The following is a 24,943-nucleotide window of genomic DNA, read 5'->3' as shown; positions in this document are numbered from 1 at the left end:
TCTCATTAAAAAAAGTTTCAAAATACCAATTTCTCACTAAAGTTTATATTCTTTTACTACCCAAAGCTGATTTCAGTGACAAAAATTTTCTCTGTTACCATCATTTAAACATCCGTTCTCCTCTATACAAAATCCATCTCACTTCGACACCTAATTTCTCATCGATTACCGAACAACGCAAAACTAAGATTTCTTATTCTTAGCTGATTTCCTACTAATTTTGGCAACGAATATTCAATCGGATACTACTATTCAATCCATTGGTCTCTACTCTACAAAACCCCTCTCACCCTGACTCTTGGTAACTGGCCGAACGCCAACTAAGAAAGTGAAATGTATTTTGGGTATTAAAGGAATACATACTTTGGGTGAAAAAGTGGTATTTTGAAATTGTTTGGGTGGGAAAGTGTCATTAAGGCAAAGCTTGGGTGGGAAAAAGTCGTTTACTCACATATAACTATTCAATATGTTTTATCAAATTTTTCTGTTCATTTAATAAAAAAATATAGATGTCATACTCATACGTCTGAATTTATGTATAAGATTTATATATTGAATTTTAAGGATTGCATGCGAATACTTATGAAACAATTTTATTGTCAAATAAAAGCTTACCCCACTAATAATTGACTATTAAAACATAATCATGTCAATCCATTTCTTCTGATTGTATTTTTTGTGTAAGAACTCACCTAACCAGACACTAGAGTCTGAACAATCAGAACATAAATCTAAAATGGTTTATCAAAAACCAGGGGTGTGATTGATAAATCTGTCTACAAATTTTTTCTCTGGCAAAGTGAAATGGTAAATGGATTTACTCCTTCCTCGTTCCAGGCGGCTACCTTATAGAAGGAGTCAGTCACATTTGATAGGGACCCAACTTCTGTTCTTGGAAGCATCACAATTTCAAATTCAAACCAAAGGTCCCTATTACTGTAGAGATGTTGACTTTAGCTTCGTATTTTATAAGCAATTATTTCCACAACGTCTCATGAAATGTTTATATAATTTTCTTTTATTTCAATTGTTTTCATCACCTATGAAAACTACTCCTCTGTTAATTCTCACCAGCGAAGCTGTATTTTAATGCGGTTTAATTAAATAACATATGTAAAGCATGAGTTTTGATAGATATTAGGTGGTGATTGTTTTTCTTGGCTTAAGCGGATTAGTTGAGTCTTATGCTTACACCAGTTAAAATTTTCTGGTTCTTTCTTTATTTTCTGATTTTCTCCCATCTAGACCATGTCTATCTTAAACAAAAACATTAACAGCAACATGGGTTCTTCTTCTTTTCATGAATTCAAGAAGCAAGCTTCTTTCTTTTTCAAGGAAAAGATCAAAACTGCTCGGTTAGCTTTGACTGACGTTACACCTGCAGAACTGTAAGTTTGTTGTTTCTATATCACATGTCTTATTGGTATTGGAAAAGCTTTTGTATTGATTTTTGTTTTGAGTATTTTTATCCTTTTAAAGGTTGGCTGAAGAAGCTACAAATGAGAATCCATGGTCGCCTGATGCACGAACCCTGGGATCAATATCAAGGGCTGCTTTTGAGGTTGATGATTATTGGAGAATCGTGGGGATACTGCACAAGAGGTTTGTTGATTATATACTTCTGCAATTGTGCTACTTGTCTGTTGGTTCATTTTTAATATTGGGTGTGTGTTGTTGTACCCAGATTTTCAAAATTTGAAAGAAAGAACTGGAGGGTCTCCTACAATTCTTTGGTTGTTCTTGAACGCTTGTTGACTCATGGACCTGAGAGTGTGGCAGAAGAGTTTCAGAGTGATAAAGAGGTTATTGAAGAGATGGGAAGCTTTCAGCACATTGATGAGAGAGGGTCTGTATGAATATCATATATATATATATAATTTTTTTTCTTGCGCTATCTCTTGATTCATGATCTAAATAAAAATATTTATGAGTTGCAGATTCAATTGGGGTTTAGCTGTTAGGAAGAAAGCAGAGAGAATATTGAAGTTGCTTGGAAAAGGAACTCTTCTTAAGGAGGAGAGAGATCGTACTCGAAAGTTGACTAGAGGGATTCAAGGGTTTGGAAGCTTTTGCCAGAGATCTTCAGCAAATGGCATACTGAAGCAATCATCAAGTGGAAAAATTGAAAGATGCAACTCCCAGTTCAACAACTATGAAAATGAAGAAAATCAGATACCGCCTGCAAATGGAGGAGATTCGATCCAAAAAGTTGAAAAAATACAGCAGAAAAATGAGAATTCAATCCCTGAGACCAGCAAGAATTCAAAGAACTCAAGTTCTCGGCGCAGTTTCAGTGATGGGAAGATGCTTAAGAATCCAGAAACTCAAACAAGTTTCAAAGAAAATATGGCTCCTAATGATGAAGAGTTATATAGATGGAATTTGTCCGGGGAGTCCAATCCACTTATAGATAGCAGGAATGAAGAAGCCAGAGTTGGAATTTTAGTTGACGATGATCACCCCTTTAATGGAATGGAGAATCAAGCTACTGCTTCATTGCTTTCTGCAAGAGATGGCATCTTGCAAGGATGTTGAATAAATTCCATACATTTTCAGCATTGAAGCACAAAATAAGTCTACAAGGCTGTTAGATTTAGCAACCAGTTAACGAGCTCAGCTTTTGTTTGTTCCCCAAATACGTGTATTATGTAGTTCAACAGTTGTGCTTGGTAAGACTTAAAAGAGTACGCAAAAAGTATTGTCTGAAGCACTTCTCGAGGCTGTTACACTGATAGATAAATAAAAAAACCTTGGTTTCCCTACGCTTTGCCACAAAAGCCATATTATCGTGATATAATTTTTCCATTTTCGGTTTTCCATCAATAACTATAGTAAAGGCATGCTACAGACTAACTTATTGATTGATATAAATCAGAAAAAAACCAATCCCAACTTTTACATAATTTACAGTGCCACAGCAAAGATTCATATACTAACAATACACACAAATAACACAGAGACCATATACATACATGAATGAAAGGGAATTCAAGATCTGCAAAGCCAGTCTTGAATCGCAAGCCGCAAAGCATGGTTGGGAGTAAGCTGCAAATGACTCAATTTCAAATTGGTCATGGGTGAAGTTTCACGGCCATTCTCCAACCAGTCACGCAAGGCCTTTCCTTCATATGTGAATCCATCTGCTGCTACCTGAGGATCATGCATTATTTCCTGAAATGAAATCATTTCAAACATAAGCCAGATTGGTAAGAAATTAAACGCAAGATCACTGCAGATTAACTATACTTAATTCTAAATTTGAGCAGAGCTCGAATAGTACCCCCATGCTTCTGCAGTCCTTTTTGAGCTTGTTTAATGTACCTCTCATGAAGTTTAAACTCTCACATGCACAAATATGACTAATCAACAAATACTTGGAAGTCCAAATTCCTAATTTGTGAAAGAATCTAAGATTTTTCCTCACATAATTTTTGGGTGGCTTAATACTACAGTGACAAACTGTGTACAAACTTTATATACAAAGTCATGAGGCAGACAAAGAATGATAATGTGAAAGTAAAAATGTTAATGCAATTACTGAGGATAATTGGTGCTGCAATAAGAGACTGATATAACTTCCGTTTGTAAACATAGTTTGTATGTCTAGCATTAGTTTTTCTGCTGTCACAATAGTTATGTCCATCAGACTTGTCATCAGTACTTATACTTCAATTCATCAAGCTGAGCTCCCAGTGTTGCAAGAGCTCAGCAATTCAAACCGTGGAAATATAGTTTCATGCAACTTTCTTAGTCTAGTTCAACAATAAATTACTAAAAGCAAGCTCCTCATTTCTTGCTATTTGCTTAGTGGTTCATCAGCTACATCACGTGAAAAGATCATCAACGATAATGAAAGTAGTGCTATTTTTACCCTAGTTATATAGAAGTGGGCACACACCTGAAGTATGGGGCAAAGAAAGAATGATGGTACTGGCCGTTCCTCAGTGACATGCAGCTGCTCCAATTCCCTCACAAGTGTTGGTGTGAGGTCAGGTCTATCCCTACCATACAATTCACAACATTGCAACCCCAGGTCCAATAAACGCCTTGCAACAAATGTAGGCCAATCTCCAGCAGATGAATCCAAAATTGATGTCCAATTTCCACAGGACACAGCTTTTCGCACTTCAGCCACTAACCCAAGTGGTAGCCTTCCAGTGAGTAGCTGAAGAATTATCACTCCAAAGGAGTAAATGTCAGTCTTAGGAGTTAGGACTCCATTCCTGTGGAACTCTGGATCTGCATATGGGAAAGCACCCTTTGGCACAGAACCCCTATTAAAACTTGGGTAACAAAGGCTCTCTTCGGTAAGCAGCCTGCATATGCCAAAATCGCATATCTTGCAGCTAAGTTCAGAATCAAGAAGAATGTTTTGAAGTTTCAAATCACCATGGACAATCTTTTCGGGTTTGGATGAGTGCAAGAAGCAAAGGGCACTAGCAATTTCAGCTGCTATCCGTGCTCGGTCCTTCCATGTCAAAGGAGAAATGTTACTTTTTCGAAAAACACAATCTTGAAGACTTCCCTTGGGCAGATACTCGTATACAAGGGCCCAGGCTTCTGGGCATGCTCCAAGCAAAGTCACTAGATGAGGATGTTGCAGTTTGCTAAGAACACGAACCTGCAGCCACAAATATGAAAAACATATTGGAGTTAAATAAGTTCTAAGCAACCCTATGACAAAGGAAAGATAAATGAGAACATCTTCTATGACTCACAACTCTTACTACATGGTTTTTTTTTTTTTTTTTCCTGGTCGGAATCACACATCAAACTCGGAATTTTGTTATGCGTGATTCATAAAACCAGCAAATAGAGCACAACATATCAATCAGTGACACAATCCCTCTGCTTCTCTTAGTCACCCCAATCAGGGTAGTAACGATCCCAGGTCTAAAGTACAATTGCACAGAGACTTTAGCGACAGGCTAGTTCACACATCCAATCCAATACAACTATACAGTTAGGCATACACTAAAAGATTACTCCCGATGTTTCAGAATTGACTGAAGCGCACCATACATTTAGCAGCCTAAATGTCATTGGAAAAAGATAGTGTTAATAGTTATGGAAACTTCAACCAAAGGGGTCGCACAAGTCACTTCAATCTTCTAGGGACACCTAAGCATGATAGCCAATTAATTAAAAAGGTGTTTAAGTTCTAAATATTATGAACAAGCAAAAACAAAATTGTACAAACTAGTGGGCTCTGAGTTATTTTCTATTGGGAGATACAAAAGTTCATGCCAGCATCATGAAGCCAAGTGATTGGCCTTTAGAAAAACAGAGAATTTATTCTTCTACTGTTTTTAACTGTGTAAGTATTTTCGTTCACAGGATGGAGTGGAGTGGGGTGGGCTGGAAATGAGAGGGAAAAAGATCAGCTGACCTCTTGTTGAAACTCAGATTGCCCTTGCATGTTATGAGGATGAAGCGTCTTTATGGCTACAGTTCTACCCAACATTTCCCCCTTGTAGACACAGCCAAATCCTCCCTCCCCAAGTTTGAAGCTCTCAGAAAAATCACATGTTGCAGTTTGTAAATCTGCCAATGAAAATTCTGCTGACTCAGGCAAATCTTCCACAAACCCAATGAACCCATTACAGTTTGTAGCTCCAGCTTGCCCACGACTTCTCCACCGCTCTAGCCAACGCACAGCTTCCATTTTCTGTTGTCGTAGTCTTTGCTTTTCTTGCTGCAAAGTTGCAATGGATGTCTGAATGAATTTTAACTCTCCAGCTGCTTGATCACGCCTACGGTTTGCTTCTTGTGCACGACTATCTAAAAGAGCAACATTCCTCATTGTCTTATGGAGCTCTCCAGTAACTTTTTCTTTCTCCTCCAAGAGCACTTCTTGTTCCTGTATCATAGTTCCAAGTGCATCCTCAGCTTCCTTCCTAAGTTTCACTTCACGAGCATGGGCAGACTCAAAAACTTTCACCTGAAAAAATAGAAATCAGTTTGTCTAACATTAGAAGAATACTGAAAAGATCCACAAATTAATCATGGTCTATAATGAGCTTTTGCATTATCATTACATACGTTGATGGAACTCTCAAATAATTCAAACCGAAACCTCCTCAGTGTATTTCCTATAAGTCTCTAAGCAAGAAATTGTGGGTTAAGAAAACTCTAGATGACACCAATATTTGATTTGCCTGCAAAACCAATGTTGTGAATTGTATAAAATTACTAGAACTAATTTGATAATTTTTTAAATGTAGAAAACATACAAGCAAAAAAGCACACATGAAGTTCGGATATAAATTAGGTGTACCAACGTTTCTAGTTTCTTTTTTGACTTCTCACTTTGTTTTTTGGTTTCCTTTTCCTTTAAAGTAGTTATTAGCAAAGGAAAAAATGTCAAGCAACTGCAGCAAAGAAACATCGCAAAAATTCAGGTGAAACTCAATCTTTCTAAGATCGTTCACTGCATATGATGGCACAGACTCAAGGAATATTTGCAATATTTAAAACTAACAAAACAGAATTCAGGTGAACCAAAAACAAAGCAAGACCTTAAGTGTGTATATAAAGATTCAGTAAAAAGTTGATGTGAAAGTGCAAATACTCTGTATTTGTGTATATCAAGATCATGGTTACCTTGCTAATAGCTTCCATAGCTTCCAATTCCAAGTTTTTGCACTTCAATAGCTCTACATATGCTTGGTTCCTTAATTCCTCGGCTTCTAAACTTGCTTCTCTAAGTCGACCCCAAAGGCTATCTTCCTCAAACTTTGAATCAGAATCTGTAGATATCCTTTCAGCAGAAGTATATCCTGAACTGGTGCTACTTCTTGTCCTTAATAAACTCTGATCATAATGGGGAAAACATCCACTTACTGAACCAGACAAAGTTGGTGACATAGGCGATATATAAATTGGTTCAGTCTGAATCCAGTCAGTAATTGGAGCACTTTTTATACTTGTAGTAGACCTGGAACGAAAATTTTCAGAGGGAAATGATGAAGCTGTATTATGATATTGCAAGGATCTAGACCTTAAAGTTTCTGCAGTCAAAGTCTCTGCTTGATTACATGATGGCAATGAACTTGGGCCTTCAGAAGCTTCTCTCATCCACACAAGTTTCCCTTTATTCACAAACCATAATTCGCAGGACAAGGGAGCATTTTTGGAAGCATAATATGCTTTGCTAGAGCTCTTTTTGACCTTCATGCAACTATAATGAACCAAATGTTACAGCCAGGAGAAGAAAGTATGAAAAGAACTGAAAAAGAGAGAGAGAAAGAACACAAGCAAGGGAACATGGTATAGGATTTGAGATATCAACCACAATAAGAGATGAACAAAGGTTACACAGAGAAGACAGAACCCACTTACACAATTATAATAACTGTACCTCATACCAACAATTTTAACAGGTGAAACAAGGCTGCACAGAGAAAACAGAAGTCCACTAATATGATTCTAATAACATTTTGAGGTGACTGTCAAAAGCTTTTCAATATTAGTTTCGATACAAAGATAAAAAGCCAAGTTCAGTGTCCATGTCATGAGAACAAGTATGATACATATTTAAATTATAAATCATTTTTGTGTTTGCTTGCAACAAAAAATTTAGTAACAGTTTTATATTTGCACTTCATTACTGTGTGGTGTATAGAACCAAAAAGGTAGAAAAGATTAGGTGTTACGCCACAGCAGGAGATAACCAAAGCAGTCTGACAGAGGCACCAAACAAGCCATGCCAAACTATTACTTTTGAATACTTTAGCATATGAGATCAGCTGTTCAGTTAGGAAAGGAGGAAGTGGTGAAAACATCAATGGATTACTTACTTCTCTGGTACAGCCCCAATAACAAGTTTCCTGATACCATGTATGTTTGCTAGTTCTATAATTGCTTTCTGCACTTGGTCAGCCTCAGTTGTTATGATGCTTGCATTCACCTGCAACATAACTATTTTCCTAAGATGACTAAACAAAATGAAGCAGGTCTTTGCATAAAAGTAAATGAATAATCATGGATTCACATTTAACCAAAACAAGTTCACATCTTAATCTTTGAATCATAGAGCCATGCATGACGCAGTCAAACCCAAATGAACGCATGTTGAACTGAATCGTACAAGTGTTTTCTCAGGGTTATCACTCATTTTTGTACTCACCGTTTCATTTTTCAGATGTACTTCAAAATATATAACAGAGGACATGAGATAATAATGCAAAATTATTAGAGAAACTAAAGCTGATATTCATTTCTTTTACAATAGCAAAGAAGTTTCATAGGCTAAGCATTTGCCGACTATCTAAAAGATTAACTTGTTAGATAATGTTGTCTATCCACCTTTTTAACACCAATTGCTAACCAATTTCTGTCCGATGTGAGATTGCAAATTCTCCCTCACCTGATCCTGTAATACCATCATCACATCCAACACTATCCCTGACCAGTCCAATTCACCATTGTTAGTCCTGCCCTACCTAGACCCTTTTTAAGGCACTTGACATGTAAAAGAGGAACTCGCATAGTGGATAAGAACTTTGCTCATTCTGACCATTTATCTCGCATTAGAGACTTATCGACTACCTAAAAGATTAGCCCTATTAGGTGATGTTGCTTAATTATAATGAAAAGAAAACTTTGGGCCCAATTTTCTATTGTTATTATGCATGCATTGTACTAGTTTTCAGCAGTTGTTACATTCCATCTCATGTACCTGACCTCAATTCCCATTTCAGGTTCTGGGTCTGGTTGCAGTTCCTACCCATGCAAGAACCAGAATCAGATCACACAGTGGCGGTTCCAAAAAATTGGAACCAAAACCTACCCTATAAAGGCCGACTCTGGTTCTACCCGCTGGTTCTGGGTATAATTGTTACCCATGCTTACCCCTAATGATACACTTATTAAGTAGAGATAGCATGTTGTAGAGCTCCTATCTGGCATGATGTTGGGAATGAGGAACAAGACCCTATTATAGAAGTTGTAGTAGCTACACTAACTTTGGAGCAATTTAAGTTGAAACTACTTGTTTTCCAAGGGACTATAGATCCTATGATGGCCAAAGCTTCATTACAAGTAATAGAGATGATAATCACAACCATGGTTGTCAAGGAAATCGAAAGGTTGCTTTTGCCATAGTCATGCCAAGCTCCAATAACATTGAATATATACTTTGTGGATGCTTCCAAATTCCAATGAAACATATTTTCCAAATCGTGTCCGCTTTAAGATGGAGGTTGATACTTTCAAGGACATAGCCAAAAACTTAACATAAGAGGGTCAAAGTAATAGGAGGGTCAAAGTATTAACATTATGATATTTGTTGTGTACGGATAAAAACCAGCTCGAGCTCGGAGAAAGCACAGGGATTCCAGTTCGAACACCGCACTAAACAAGTCAAAGAAAACATCCACCTAGGACAAGTGTCAGCTCATGAAGAACGAACTAGGTGTCAACAAGTTTCAACGATTGCTTTGACACCTAATAGGCCTTCTACACTACATGATCACCACGTGCAACACATGTAGCACCTCCTCCTAACCAAATGACAACTCACCGACAAACTCAAGTTAATTACAACTATGACTAGGATTAAATGCAATAATGCCCTAACGCCTTCAATCACCCAAAATCTATTAAACTAGACAACAATCATTCCGCTGACATAACCATTACTAATGACTGCCATTATTGCTCCTATAAATACCAAGTTAAAACCCTGAAAATGGGGATGAAAAAATAGAAAAGAGAAAAGAGAGAGGGCATTTTGTCTTTATTAGTATTTAACTCATTGTAATCAGTCATCTCAAAAATAGAATCCATGGACACAGGCTTGATTTCTTGCTCAATCGTACCACTTTAAAAAGCTCGCCTCTTCATTGTCATTATTAGCTAACATCGCCATCGACTTTGACCTTGTCCTAATTACTCGTGCACATCTTTGCTGATTCCTCGGAATCACGCACCCATCTTGCTTGGTTCCTTCCTAGGTCAACTGAGTACCTTTGGGTGACATGTGTTCATGTTTCGATGTTTTAGTCAGTACAAAATTTCGCATCAACAATATTAAACAAATTCAAAACCTAAATATATTAGGTGTAACATTTATTGGAATATAGAATATAATTATTTATAATATTTTTTTTAATCAATGTATTTATAATCGAGCTTGACAAGTATAAAACATTTTTATTTTTATTTGTTAAGTATAAAATACAGTCATGATGGAAGTTCACTAATAAACAAGTTATAGAGCCAACATAAAAACAACTACATTCACATTAAGGCACAGTAGGAATCCTAAGAATAAATATTTTGAAGTTTCATTTAGCTAGTTTTGTTTATAAAATACAATAGTCTTCATTGTAACTTCATCATCATATCTGAACCCCTTGAATATGAGTCAAAATATGAACTTTTGAATTGTTATTAATTAGTGATAATATTAATAATGATCTTGATGTTTACTTTTTGTCATGACATTTCACATTTATCATGATTTTGTTTCCTAATTTTTTTTGAAAAAATTTATTGAGACACAAAACAGTTGGTGTAGTTAAATTTAACTAACAAATTTTAGGAAGAATCATCTAATATTAATTATTATAGAAATCATATGCAAAAAAATAAAAAAATTAGTCTTTTTTGTTCTTTGTGCAATTAAATAAAAGATATCAAATCTACACAGAAACTCATTGGAATTGATCACATATCAAGAGTTAAGAGTGTGCTTTGTGAAAAATTTTGTGAAACTAAAGAGTCAATTTAATATATTTGAGTTTACTAAAGTGGAAAATTAATAATCTAAGAGGGTCAACTTAAAATATCACATGAAAAATTACATGTACTAAATGAAAATTGTCTAAGGCAGGTCAAGGGAGCATGCTTGACCCCTGGCTGTGTCTATGGATACTTCTTAACTTGACCTAAGGTAAGAAGCTTGTGGCTGAATATGAAGAGTACTTTATTAGTTTATCACCTTTTTCAATTAAAATTATTATAAATGAGGGCAGTCATTGAAGGTGTTTTTTTAAGGGTTTGGAACCAGCCTTTAAGACTCAATCGTCTATTCTTGCATTGAATACTTATGCTAAAATGGTAGATCAGGTAATGATAGCTGAGAGATATTTGGCCGAGTCTCAAAATGTTCAAGGTAATCCAAAAAAAAAAAAAAAAAGGCATGGTGGAAATTGCAATAGTGATCCTAGTAAATAAGGTAGCTCATCGTAGAAGCAGAATAATGGTAATTCATTTAAAAAAACTGGTAGATGGGAATCTTCCTAAAAGAGTGCATTTCCTTGTGAGTATTGTGGTAAGGTGCATTTGGGAGACTAGTATTGGAAAATGGAGGCTATTTTTGACAGTGGACAACCTAGTACCTGGTTAAAACTTGTTCAAATAGGCGTGCTTCTTATGATACTCAAGCAGATAAGGGTTAAAAAAAAAAAAAAAAAGATATCAAAGATTGAAGGACATGCTTTTTCTATGACTAAGCAAGATGCATATGCTTTTGATAATGTAGTATTAGGTATGTTGTGTGGTAGAGAGCTCCAGCTCGAGACCAGCTAGGAAGCTCGAAACACACCCCCATCCCATGTATGCATAGAGCCAGGGAATAAAGACGAGATGAGGAAGTATGGATGAATAACGAACATATGCAAATATGACAGCTGGCAAGACCTAAAAAGGGGGTCCATCATGTGAATTATCCTTCTGTTTGGCTACCTCACTTTGGCACATATGAGTTGCCTACCCTAATCTGTGGTATGTACGCATCTGAGCAAACAAGAGGCCTATATATAAAGGCACCTACCATCAAGAAGGGACACCATCATTCCCTGTGGGGAAGAAGCATGTGAGCCTTCGACCGCCATTTAGCATATGATGACTCGGCTGACGCACCAGTCATCATGACACTCCCAAGGCTCTGTATAAATAAAGAAAAATTCCAAATATAAAGGGGGTTGGAAAAAAAGGGGAGAGTGAGTGATGAACAATTTTAAAACCTCACAAGTGCATGAACCACACTCCACCATCACTCCTTGTGGGGAAGAAACATGTGAGCCTCCAACTGCCGTCTAGCATATGATGACCCGGCTGACGCACCAATCATCATGACACTCCTAAGGCTCTGTATAAATACAGAAAAATTCCAAATATAAAGGGGGTTGGAAAAAAGGGGGAGAGTGAGTGATGAACAATTTTAAAGCCTCGCAAGTGCACAAATCGCTTTCGTAGTTTAGTGTGCAAAAGCAAGGGTCAATCCCACGGAGATTTGTAAGCAATTTACTAATCCTAATAACTATGCTTCAATTAAATATAATAATAAGACAATAATAAAAAATAAAGAAAGATCACTTTAAAAGCAACAACTGAATAAAACTAAAATTAAACAACTATTAAAATGATCTAAAACCCAATTGACCAAAATCTAGGGCTCCAATTTCACCATAATTATACAGCTCTATGTCAAACATCTCTCTACTATTTATCAATTCAGTCTCTAGGGTTCGCAGTCACTAAATCAAGATATTACCGTAAGGTGTTCGGGATTAACCTAATATTTTCAACACATGACTAGCTAGGGCGTATAGTCTAGTCTATGAATTGAAAACCCATTAAACACAAGAATACTCTAAATAAATAACAAAAGCGCATCTGTCAGGGCATATGCACATACACTAATTATTCAAGAAATCATGAACTTACTAATACTCTGTTAGGGCGTATGAATAGAGCACTAATCATTCATTAACACGAGTTCTTCGAGATTAAAACATAATACATATCTAATCTCAACACATAAACCTAATAATTCACGCTAGGTGTCGTCACACAGTAATGAAAATTAAAGATTAGATTAATAACATGAATGAATCAAGAATTTCAATTCGATTGATAGCAATAACATATGTTTAAAAAAAAAGCCTTCCAATTAGGCTACATTGGATCCCTAGAGAAAAAATTAGTTACACATTGCCATCAAGAAAACAAACCTCAATTCCTCCAAAGGCATGAAAATCCAAAACCCTAGAAAGAACCTTCTCCTCTTTCTTGCTACAAAGTGGCTCTCAATTTAGGTCAAAGAGTATCCCCAAAATAAATTATAAAGTCTTATTTATACTTTGCAATACTTTCTTTCTAGCTAGTATACTCATAAAATAACAATAAAACTCACTAAATATATATATAAGAAAATATACATATAAACGAGTATAACATTATGGGCCCATATTTAATTTTGCTTTATATACAAATCTTTACATAATATAATAAAGTCTCAAAACAGTAACTTGACAGTGTAGCCCAACCCTTCCACTACGTGACATTCTGAGTGACCACATCTCACCTATTACCTGTAAAAACATTGAAAACAACGGGGTGAGCACTAATTGCTTAATAAGTAAACCCTCTATGCTACCCTTCTCTCTTCATTACTTAAATTCTGAATTTCTTTCCTTACTTTACACTTCTCCATTCTTCTCTATTCTTTCCCTACTCTTACTCCGTTTTTCTCTCTGTTCTTTCTTTGTTTTTTTTTCTCTGTTCTTTCTCTATTCTAATTTCCCACTACTCAAGATAATGGGCATGGTATTATGCATATATATGATAAAAATGCACAAATGCATAAAATGTGCATTTTCTTTTCTGTTTTTCTTATTCTTATTCTGTTTATTTCTTTCTTTCTATTCTTTCTTTCTTTTCCATTCTTTCTTTCTTTCTATTCTTTCTTTCTTGCCGATCGGACTAGGTTGAGGCATGGATTTGGAACCCTAGCCGTGTGAGTGAATTCTCTAATTCTGGGTACAGTTCTCATCCACACACACTTCTAACGAACTGTACAATTCTTCTTTCTGAATTCTGAGGCCGCTCACTAAAAGCGGCGTGCCTATGGGCCTATGTCACTCAGGGCTCCCCATTGCAACAACCTTCTCTTCTTTTTACCTTTTTACACTTCTTTAAATAAAAATTCAGATTTGAACTTCTTTAATATTCTCATTTCCTTCTATTTACTCTTTAACATTCTTTAGTGCTTCTTCATGCTCTTATGAGTATGTATGCATGTAGATGGTTTCATGCTTATAATTCTTTCTAAATTCACATGTTTAGATGCAATAATGCAATATGGAATGCAAACATGTCATTCTCTACCATCTACAAACTCAATCCACAGTAACCCATAATCATACTCATACATACACTTCTCTTTGACATTTCATCAAACAATTCATGTGCACAAATCAACTCTAATTTGGCTACACTTCTACCTCTTTTCTAAGCCACCAAAAATTTGGAATAAAATCCTCTATCTTTAACACCAAACCTGTCCAAAATGTACACTTCAAAAATTTTACTCCAATTCTTCCAAATTTCATCCAAACTCACATCAAATATCAAACACAGAAACACTACTTCTCATGGATAAATTCTAATCATCATTCAACACCAAATCCATCAACAATTCTTCATATAAAACACATATACGCATAAAAGAAATTCTCTACATAATATTACTTAAATCATACTTAGGATAGGATTTACTTACCTTATATGTGAGCAATCCAACACTTTAAAAATCTTCTTTGATCCAACTCTCTCTCTTAAATCCTATGAACACAAATCATCAAAATTCAACACTTCAAAAATTAAAACTTACTTCTTAGTGCAAGGATCTTACCTAAGGATGCTTGGGATTGAAAATCCACTAAAAAGTACCCAAAATCTATGAATTTCCCTTGAAAAAGAATTGAAGAAATTGAGAGAATTTGAGTGGTAAGTGGTGTGAAAGAGGAGAAGAAGTGGCTAGGGTTTCACTCTTCAATTCTTGATATAACATAATATTATTTGTAGTTTCCCATTTTGCCCTTGCACTTTCTATGAAATTCCATCTATGTCCCTTAGTCAATTACCATAATGTCCTCATTTTATTACATTCACCATGAAATTCTATCTCTTTTCACTCCCCACATTTTCAACTAATTATGAGTGAAAAGACCATTTTACCCCTAATAAAAGTTTAAGGGATTTTCTTCACACTTGTTCAAGATAACTTTAATAAAATTTAACTAAGGGTATTTGGGCATAAGTAAAACTATGTACCTCGATGTGGGTATTACATACTTTTTTGGCACTGATAACAGCGTTGGAAAAGGTGAGGTTTTTATTTTTCTCGCGATACATGCTGCGAGGTGATTTTCTAGCACCGCGGCACAGAATTCTTCCGCAACCCTAAACCTTTGTCATGTCACGGTGCCAACTTTTGCACGCCACGACATAAACTTTCTGCCCCAGATCATCTTTTAGCATCGCAGTGCAAAAAAACCATGTCGCGGCTCCATCAAGCAATTTCACATTATTTCTTTTGCTTAACAATCCGGTTTCTCTCTTTAGCACATCCAAAGCCTCCAACCATCGTGTGAGTATAAAGTCACCATTTTTCCGCTGAAAAACCTTAAACTCATACACATATTCGTGATTCTTGAAAATAGAAATATATGAAGAAACTTGCATAAAAATAATCTATTGAACTCATGAATTTCAAACAATCTACCCATAGAATCACGGAATATAAATATCATTTCACCACTCATCAGTGAGTAGAGAGGATTGAGGATACTAGAAGGGAAGCCCCCCCAAATCCAATAGGAAGAAAAACACCTTTTGTAACTCAATTCAGACACTTATCTATATAACATACTAGTGGACATAGGCTCTGTTGGTTTTCCGGCTGTACCACTTTAAAACACTGTAACGCCCACATGGAGGTACATAATTTAATTTATGTTCTTATGCCTTTAGTTAATTTTTGCTAAGGTTATTTTAAGAAAAATGTGAAGAAAATGCCTTAAACTTGCATCAAGGGTAAAATGGTCTTTTCACACAAAATTAGTTGAAATTGTGGGGAGTGAAAAGAGATAGAATTTCATGGAGAATGCAATAAAAATGAGGGCATTATGGTAATTGACTAGGGGACATAGATAGAATTTTAGCAAGGGCAAAATGGGAAACTAATATATAATTTTTATGTTATATCAAATTGAAGAGTGAAACCCTAGCCACTCTTACCCATTTGCACGCCACTTTCACCTCCATATTCTCTCAAATTCTTCAATTCTTCTTCAAAGGAAATTCAAATGTTTTTGGTGTTTTTGAGTGGATTTTCAATCTTAAGCTTCTATAGGTAAGATCCTTGCACTAAGAAGTGAATTTTATTTTCAAAGTGTTGATTTTGATGGTTTATGCTCATAGGATTTAAGAGGAAGAGAGTTTGATCAAAGGAGATTCTTAAAGGGTTGAATTTGCTCATATCAAAGGTAAGTAAATCCTACCCTAAGTATGATTTAAGTTATGTTGTGTAGAGAAGTTTCTTTATGCATATATATATATATGTCATATGTAGAATTGTTGATGGATTTGGTGTTGAATAATGATCAGAACCTATCCATGAGAAGTTGTGTTGGTGTAGTTGTTATTTGATGAATGTTTGGATGAGATTTGGAAGAATTGAAGTGAAAATTTTGAAGTGTGTATTTTGGGCAGATTTGGTGTTAATTATGGAGGAGTTTATTCCAAATTTTTGGTGGCCTAAAATAGAGATAAAAGTGTAGCCAAATTAGTGTTGATTTGTGCACATGAATTGTTTGATGAAATGCCAAGGAGAAGTGCATGTATGAGTATGATTATGTGTTACCTTGGGATGCGTTTGTAGAAGGACATGTTTGCATTCCATAATGCATAATTGCATTTAAATATGTGAAGTTAGAAAGAATTATAAATATGAAACCATCTACATGCATACATATTCATAAGAGCATGAAAATGCCCTAAAATATGTTAAAGAGAAAATAGAAAGAAATGAGAATATTAAAGATATTCAAATCTGAATTTTTCTTAAAGAAGTGTAAAAAAAGATAAAAAGAAGAGAAGGTTGTTGCGATGGGGAGCCGTGAGTGACATAGTCCCACATGCACGCCGCCTTTAGTGAGCGGCCTCAAAATTCAGAAAGAAGAAATGTACAGTCTGTTAGAAGTGTGTGTGGATGAGGACTGTACCCAGAATTAGAGAATTCACTCACACGGCCAAGGCTCCAAATCCATGCCTCAACCGAGTCCGATTGGCAAGAATAGAAAGAAAGAATATAAAAGAAAGAAAGACTAGAAAAGAAAGAAAGAAATAAAGAAAATAGAATAAGAAAACAGAATAAGAAAAATAGGAAAGAAAATGCATAATTTATGCATTTGTGCATTTGCATCATGAATATGCATAATACCATGCTCATTATCATGGGTAGTGAAAAATTTAGAAAACAGAGAGCAAAACAGAGAAAGAACAAAGAGAAGAACAGGGAAAGAATAGAGAATAATCGGGAAATGTGATGTAAGGAAAGAAAATTTGGAATTTTAAGCAACGGAGAGAGAGAAGGGTAGCATAGTGGGTTTACTTACTAAGCCATTAGTGCTCACTTCGTTGTTTTTAATGTTTTGCAAGTAATAGGTGAGTTGCGGTCGCTCGGAACATCACGTAGTGGAAGGATCGGGCTACACTATCAAGTTGCTATTTTTGAGAACATTTTGTAAATATTTGTATATAAAGAAAAATTAAATATGGGCCCATACTTTATTACTCGTATATATATGTGTATTTTCTTATATATATTTTTAATGAGTTTTAGTGATTATTTTACGAGTATACTAGCTAGAAAAAAAGCATTACAAACACTATGTTCTCGCATCGTTTCCCAAGAGATCCATCATTACCACAGTGTCATCATGCATGGACTTATTTATCTTTGCTGATTCTTTGAAATCACGCACCTGTCTTGCTCAATTCCTTCTACGGTCAATTGAGTACCTCTAGTTTGTGCGAAATCTCTCCTCAATGTTTTTAGTCAGTGCGGAATTTTGCATCAATATTTTGGTGCTATAAAGAGGGTCCCTCGAGGCTTCAACACAGTAGTCCAAACTCGATCCAATTTCAGCTTTGATCGCTACAATAGAACCATTTACCTATCGATGGCGAAAATCTCCAAAGATGACAACCTTTGGCTCTATGTTTGAGCCTGAATCAGTCGGAGATTGCCTCGATCCATGTATACACAAGAACAAGCCTCCGATTGGTCTGATCAAAGAACTACGAGAGATAACCGTCGATAAATGGTATCCCGCCCATGTTCTTAGGATCGGGAGCAATCTCGAAGGAAGGACATGCAATAAATGGGTCGCCTTCCTAAAAGGAAACCTTGAGGTTTTTGCCTGGGAATATGTTGACATGGTTGGAAAAGATCCCAAAGTCATGTGCCACGAACTCAATATGACCCTAAAATTTGGCTGATCCATCAGAAGAGGTAAGTGATGGGCACAGAATGGGTCCAGGCACTCAAAGAGGAGGTTGACAGACTCCTCGAGATAAAATTTATTTGGGAAGTCAGAAACCTAGAATGGCTTGCCAACCCTGTACTCGTAAAAAACTCAAACAATGAATGGAGGACATGCATCAACTTCACAGACCTAAATAAAGTATGCCCTACGAAAAAATTCCCCCTTTCTTGGATTGATTAGTTGGTAGATGTGACGATAGGAAACACCTTACTCAGCTTCATGGATACCTACTAAGGATACAACAAAATCTTGATGTACGGACCCGATGAGATGTACACCTCGTTCATAACGGGTCGAGGCCTTTATTGCTACAAGGTCATGTCATTCGTCCTAAAAAACGCAGGGCAACTTATCAGCCGCTAGTAATTTAGATGTTCGTCAACCTCATCAAAAAGATGATAGAGGTATATATCGATGAAATGTTGGTAAAATTAAAGAAGGCAGAAGATCACATTGGGCATCTCAAGGAAATGTTTTGTGTCCTCAAGAATTATCGGATGAAGCTCAACCCCTTGAAGTGCTCATTCAGGGTTGGCTTAGGAAAATTCTTAGATTTCATGGTGAACCAGCTTGGGATTGAAGTGAACCCCGAATAGATCCAAGCACTATTAAATATGAAAAGCCCGGTGAAACCAAAGCAAGTTCAAAGCGTAACCGGGCAAGTCGTAGCCCTCAACAGGTTTGTTTCTCGAGCCACGAATAGGTGTCTACCTTTCTTCAAAGTGCTCAAAGGCAATAAGAAGTTCAAGTGGATAGAGGAATGCAAATGTCCTTCCAAGAGCTAAAGGATCACCGTGGGTGACCTCTGTTGTTCTCTAAGCCAATCCCATGTGAAACACTCTTACTATATCTATCTTTTTCACTACATGCAATTAGAGTAGCGTTGGTCATGAAAAGGGAAAAATCTAGTGGTCAGTTTACTACATGAGCAAATGTCTACTCGACGCTAAAACACGTTACCTTGAAATGGGGAACTAGCGTTGGCCCTTTTAACTATAAGTAACTTATCAGATTTGTGTAGTGAAAAAAATCAGAATTTAAAAAAAAAAAAAAATTGATCAATTACTTAATCCCAAAATCCGGGTATAGATTATAATGCTTACATGTTAATAAACAAAAATCAACATAACGATTTAACGGTAAATCCATACGGAGATTCAGATTTACTTACGAACGTAGGAGGCTCCTCAAATGTCTCTTGACTTGATTTTGCAATCCAATTCAAAATAGAATCGCACTCATATCATCCTTACAAAGACAATACAACAATAACCAAGAATTAATTTTGCTAGAATTAATTCTTGGCTTCAAGGGCTGCCGATTTTAGAAGAGCGAATTGAAAGAAAAATAAATTCTTTCCTCTCAAAGTGGTAGGGATGACTGATTAGGTTAGAATCATATAAAACCTAATTTTGGCTTTATTTATATAATAAAGCAAATATCCCTTCTACCCCTCAAGTTTAGCATCAACCCAAACTTTAGGTAGAATTGTATATTAACCTAATTCAATTATTAGCTTAAATATTAATATTAATTCTAATAATTAAATTTATAATTTTGCTAAGTTAATCCAATAATGAAATTGGACATAGGCTACAACCTCAGTAAATTTAATTACATAGCGAAATTACCAATATGCCCATTCATCTAAAAGACGAATATACCCTTCCAAAATGCCGTCATCCGTAAATGGTCTTCTAAGTGTGTGACCTGTAGGCTTTCTATCATATTGGCAATGAGTAGTATCGCGATTAATACCAATTAATCGTCCCACTACACACAGACCAAGATTACCCTCTAGCAAGGCATCATGGCCACTCAATAGATAGAGATTCAGTGAAACTGCAACCTGTCAATGGTGTGGTTACCGTGCAATCAAATCCTTTCATCATCTGTTATCTCATCAAGGCTGAGGTACACAATTAGTGTCATCCTCATATGTCCTCAATATCTTTGTATTCAGTTACTGGACCAATGATCGAGATAATAAATTGGATTGAGCAACAACTCAGTCCCACTGTGGCCACAGATTTAGTGTCATTGTCATTTGCTGAATTACGCAGTGAGATAACTTCTCCCATACCCGGGAGTGATGAATCCTTTGTCGATCCACCATAGTCTTGATACACTTCTCAATGTAGCCAATCACTACTGTTCTGGTAGTCTTGAATAAAACTATGTTGGGCTAGTGTCAAACTACACCAATTGGTGCACAAGACGCCTCGGTGATCTCAAGTCTAAGGATCACATGCACCACCATCCGTTAGAGGATTTATTCCATAGACACTGGGGTTACCATCCATAAGGAATCCTTTGATGGGTCTATGCAATGAACTTGCCTATAGCAAGCACCCATGTGTTGCAGTAGGTTGTCGACAAACAACCTTGACAAGTGAGATCAGTCACTGTCTTTTGATAGGGTCGTTCAATGCTATGGCAGCCTTACCATATTATCTGTGTCCTTGGTCAGAATAATGTTGGGGCTACGAACATTTCTAGAATGGCCACCATATGTGATCATAAGGTTCTCACTATCAAGATTTGAAACACTTGATACCCTCATCACGGTTCTATCATCCTAATGACATATATCAATACATACAATTATGATTTACACGATATAGAAGAAAATGCCTTTTATTGATGAATAAACATTATTAAAAAGAGTCAATACTACAAAATTGATTGGGTTTGGGGCACCTACTCTAACAATCTCCCACTTGCACTATAGCCAATCATTCATGTATTTAATACCGAATGACCTTAAGTGCTTTTCATGCTTCTGTTGCAACAGAGGTTTCAACAGTGGGTTAGTAGGTATTTTGTAAATCTGTACATCCCCTCTCTCATTGATTTCTTAGATCAGATTGAATCAACTAAGTATGTGTTTGGATCATTGGTGAGACCATGGTTCCTTAGCCATAGCAATGGTTTCATTATTGTCGCATTAGATCTTTACTAGATCAATAATACTTGGAACCACATCAAGTTTAGTAATGAACTTCTTGATCCAAATCGCCTCCATAACTGCATTGGATAATATGATGTACTTAGCATCAGTTATAGAATATGCTACAGTACTTTGCTTCGAGCTCTTCCAACTCACTGCAGCTCTATTGAGACAAAATACAAAGCCTGATTACAATAGTTAATCTTCTTTATTCGTTTGGAAACTAGCATCATTATATCCTTTTACAATGAGCTCATCTTCCCCTCCATAAACCAAGAACATATCCTTAGTCCTTTTAGGTACTTAAGGATGTTCTTGACAGCTATTAGCTCACCTGGATCTGATTGATATCTACTACAAGTGCTTAATGCACATGAGACATCAATCCAAGTACACAACATCGCATACATGATGGATCCAATTGCTGATGCATATGGGATCCTCTTCATTCTATCCCTCTCATCGTGTGTTTTAGGACACATATCCTTAGAGAGATAGACACCATGTGACATCGGAAGAAATCCCTTCACAGATTCTTCCATACTAAATCTCTGCAGTACATTGTCTATGTACATACTATGACTTAGGCCAAGCAACATACGCGATCTATCATGGTAGATCTTTATTTTGAGGATGTAGGCTGCTTCTTCTAAATCCTTCACAGAGAAGTAGTTGGATGACAAGTCTTTACCGATTGCAAGTTTGGTATATCATTCCCGTTGAGAAGTATGTCATTGACATACAACACCAACAATGCCATGCACTTCCACTTACTCTCTTGTAAACACATGGCTCATCTTCATTCTTGATGAAACCAAATTCTTTTATGTCTTCATCAAAATGAATGTTCCATCTCCTTGAAGCTTGCTTAAGTCCATAAATGGACCTCTGTAACTTGCATATCTTATGAACTTATCCATCAAGAACAAAGCCATTGAGTTGTGTCATATACACATCCTCTTCAAGGTTTCCATTTAGGAAAGCTGTTTTGACATCCATTTGTCAAATCTCATAGTCGTGATATGTACCAATTGCAATGTAATACTCACTCTCTAGCTAGTATACTCGGAAAATAATAGTAAAACTCACAAAATATATATAAGAAAATATACATGTAGATGAATATAAAATAATGGGCCCATAACTAATTTTTCTTTAAGTACAAATCTTTATAAAATATAATAAAGTTACAAAACATCAACTCGACAGTGTTGCCCAACCCTTCCGCCGCGTGACGTTCCAAGCGACCGCATCTCACCTATTACCTGCAAAAACATTGAAAACAACGGGGTGAGCACTAATTGCTCAGTAAGTAAACCCGCTATGCTACTCTTCTCTCTCTGTTGCTTAAATTCTGATTTTCTTTCCTTACATCACACCTTTCTATTCTTCTCTGTTCTTTCTCTATTCTTTCTCTATTCTTCTCTGTTCTTTCTCTATTCTTTCTTTGTTTTTCTCTATTCTTTCTCTGTTCTTTCTCTATTCTTTCTTTATTTCTAATTTCTCACTACTCATGATAATAGGCATGGTATCAGGCATAGGTATGATGCAAATGCACAAATGCATAAAATGTGCATTTTCTTTTCTATTTTTTTTTTCTTATTCTGTTTTCTGTACTTCTTTCTTTCTTTCTTTTCTAGTCTTTCTTTCTTTCTTTTCTATTCTTTCTTTCTTTCTTTCTATCTTTCTTTCTTTCTTTCTATTCTTTTTTTTCATTTCTTTCTTTCTATTCTTCTTTCTTTCTATTCTTCTTTCTGTCTATTCTTTCTTTTATTTTCTTTCTTTCTATTCTTTCTTTCTTGCCGATCGGACTCGGTTGAGACATGGATTTGGAACCCTGGCTGTGTGAGTGTATTCTCTAATTCTGGGTACAGTCCTCATCCATATGCACTTCTAACGGACTGTACAATTCTTCTTTCTGAATTCTAAGGCCGCTCACTAAAGGCAGCGTGCATGCGGGGCTATGTCACTCACGGGTTCCCCATCGCAACAACCTTCTCTTCTTTTATCTTTTTATACTTCTTTAGATAAAATTTCAGATTTGAACTTCTTTAATATTTCTCATTTCTGTCTATTTGTTCTTTAACTTTAATTTTCATTGTTGCTCTTTAATGCTCTTATGAGTATGTATGCATGTATATGGGCTCATGCTTGTTATTCTTTCTAAATTCACATGTTTGGATGCAATAATGCAATATGGAATGTGAACATGTCATTCTCTACCATCTACCAACTCATCTCAAGATATCAAATAATCATAATCATGTATGCACTTCTCTTTGACATTTCATCAAACAATTTACATGCACACATCAACTCTAAAATACACCAAGATTAACGTCAAACCTGTCCAGGATTCACACTCCATAAATTCTACTCCAATTCTTCCATAATTCATCCAAACTCTCATCAAACATCAAGTACACAAACAGTATCTCTCATGGATAAATTCTAACCATCATTCAATATCCATTCCATCAACAATTCTTCATATATAAGCATATACATGCATAAAAGAAATTCTCTACAATTCATCCAAACTCTCTTTCTCTTTGTTCTTTAATGTTCTCATACATTTGTATATGCATGGAAATATGCTCATTCTTTTCTATTCTTTCTAAACGCAAATGCTCAAATGCATTATGACATATAAAGATATCATTATGGAACCAGTATTCTCTACCAACAAGTTTCCCATACTTGAAATCAACCATACATTATTAGACTAAAAATAACTAATAAATTGGAGGTACTTTGAGGTAGCCATTTTGCAAGGTCATATTCAAGAAGGCATATCTCGAGCTATACACATTGGATTGCTATGATCTTGGTCTCATTTTAAAGCTTAGAGAAAGGGATACAACTTTTATATGCCTCAACCCAGTTCGATGGTTAAGATGCTCAAAAATCACTCATAAAGTCACGGATTTTACAGGGTAGCCATGGTAACATGTTTTCTCTTAGGATTTTCATCAAACAATTCATATGCACATGCTACTACCATGTTGGCTACACTTCCACAACTCTCTAATTCAACCAAATTGTGAGCCAAAAACTCACTAAATTGAGTGTCAAACCTGGCTGAATTTATCACTTCTCTACACTCCAAAAATCTCAACACAAAATCTTTCACAACTTCACCAAATCATCACATACCTACACTACTCTTCTCATTGCTAGAATTTATACATCATAAAAACATAATAAAAAAAAAAAAAAAAAAAAAGCCCATAATTCTCTCATACCATCACATACAAACATGCAAAAAAAAATTCATTCAACAAAGTCTTGCTCAAATTAAGGTTCAAATTAGGTTTACTTACCTTGAATTTGAGCAACTCCAACACTATACTCTCTCTTTGGTAGAATTCCCTCCTTCTCAAACCATAAGCATATGCAACCATAAGAATTCAAAACTTTAAAATTTAATCTCACTTCTTGATCAAGAATCTTACCTTGGATGCTTAGGATTGAAAATCTGTCAAAAGTTAGCCAAAATCCTATGAATTTCCTTGGAAATTTAATGAAGAAATTTGAGAGAATTTGAGTAGAGAATGGCTTGAATGGAGGGTAGAGTGGCTAGGGTTTCTCTACTTCAACTCTTAATATCATAAAATAATATACATTAGATTCCCATTTTACCCTTGCA

The 24,943-nt window shown here is 35.8% G+C and overlaps 2 protein-coding genes across 2 annotated transcripts in view; one reads left to right on the top strand and one right to left on the bottom strand.

The window, feature by feature from the left end:
• The first annotated feature begins 1,086 nt into the window (after positions 1-1,086).
• On the top strand, positions 1,087-2,762 carry LOC116142008 (ENTH domain-containing protein C794.11c-like). Its single transcript, XM_031427462.1, has 4 exons — positions 1,087-1,388; positions 1,480-1,602; positions 1,685-1,846; positions 1,938-2,762. The coding sequence occupies exons 1-4, from the start codon at positions 1,249-1,251 to the stop codon at positions 2,533-2,535; spliced, it is 1,023 nt and encodes a 340-aa protein (XP_031283322.1). The 5' UTR covers positions 1,087-1,248; the 3' UTR covers positions 2,536-2,762.
• Positions 2,763-2,840: 78 nt separating this feature from the next.
• The window catches only part of LOC116142058 (U-box domain-containing protein 33-like), a 39,663-nt gene continuing 17,560 nt past the window's right edge, over positions 2,841-24,943 (bottom strand). The window contains exons 2-7 of the mRNA XM_031427512.1: positions 8,681-8,724; positions 7,800-7,937; positions 6,604-7,180; positions 5,390-5,941; positions 3,899-4,621; positions 2,841-3,171 (exon numbers count right to left, since the gene is read on the bottom strand). Coding sequence (XP_031283372.1) covers positions 2,989-3,171; positions 3,899-4,621; positions 5,390-5,941; positions 6,604-7,180; positions 7,800-7,937; positions 8,681-8,724 — 2,217 coding nt within the window. The 3' untranslated portion in view covers positions 2,841-2,988. The remainder of the gene's footprint in view (positions 3,172-3,898; positions 4,622-5,389; positions 5,942-6,603; positions 7,181-7,799; positions 7,938-8,680; positions 8,725-24,943) is intronic.

The sequence above is a fragment of the Pistacia vera genome, unplaced genomic scaffold, assembly GCF_008641045.1.
Source record: "Pistacia vera cultivar Batoury unplaced genomic scaffold, PisVer_v2 Contig404, whole genome shotgun sequence".
Lineage (NCBI taxonomy): Eukaryota > Viridiplantae > Streptophyta > Magnoliopsida > Sapindales > Anacardiaceae > Pistacia > Pistacia vera.
The sequence above is the reverse complement of the archived record's forward strand: the minus strand, read 5'-3'. Positions and strand labels throughout refer to the sequence as shown.

Excerpts from the sequence above, each read along its gene's own strand:
- LOC116142008 (XM_031427462.1), top strand. The coding sequence starts at position 1,249 with ATGTCTATCTTAAACAAAAACATTAACAGCAACATGGGTTCTTCTTCT. Across the intron at positions 1,389-1,479 it reads GACGTTACACCTGCAGAACT|GTTGGCTGAAGAAGCTACAA; the intron begins GTAAGTTTGTTG and ends ATCCTTTTAAAG. Across the intron at positions 1,603-1,684 it reads GTGGGGATACTGCACAAGAG|ATTTTCAAAATTTGAAAGAA; the intron begins GTTTGTTGATTA and ends TGTTGTACCCAG.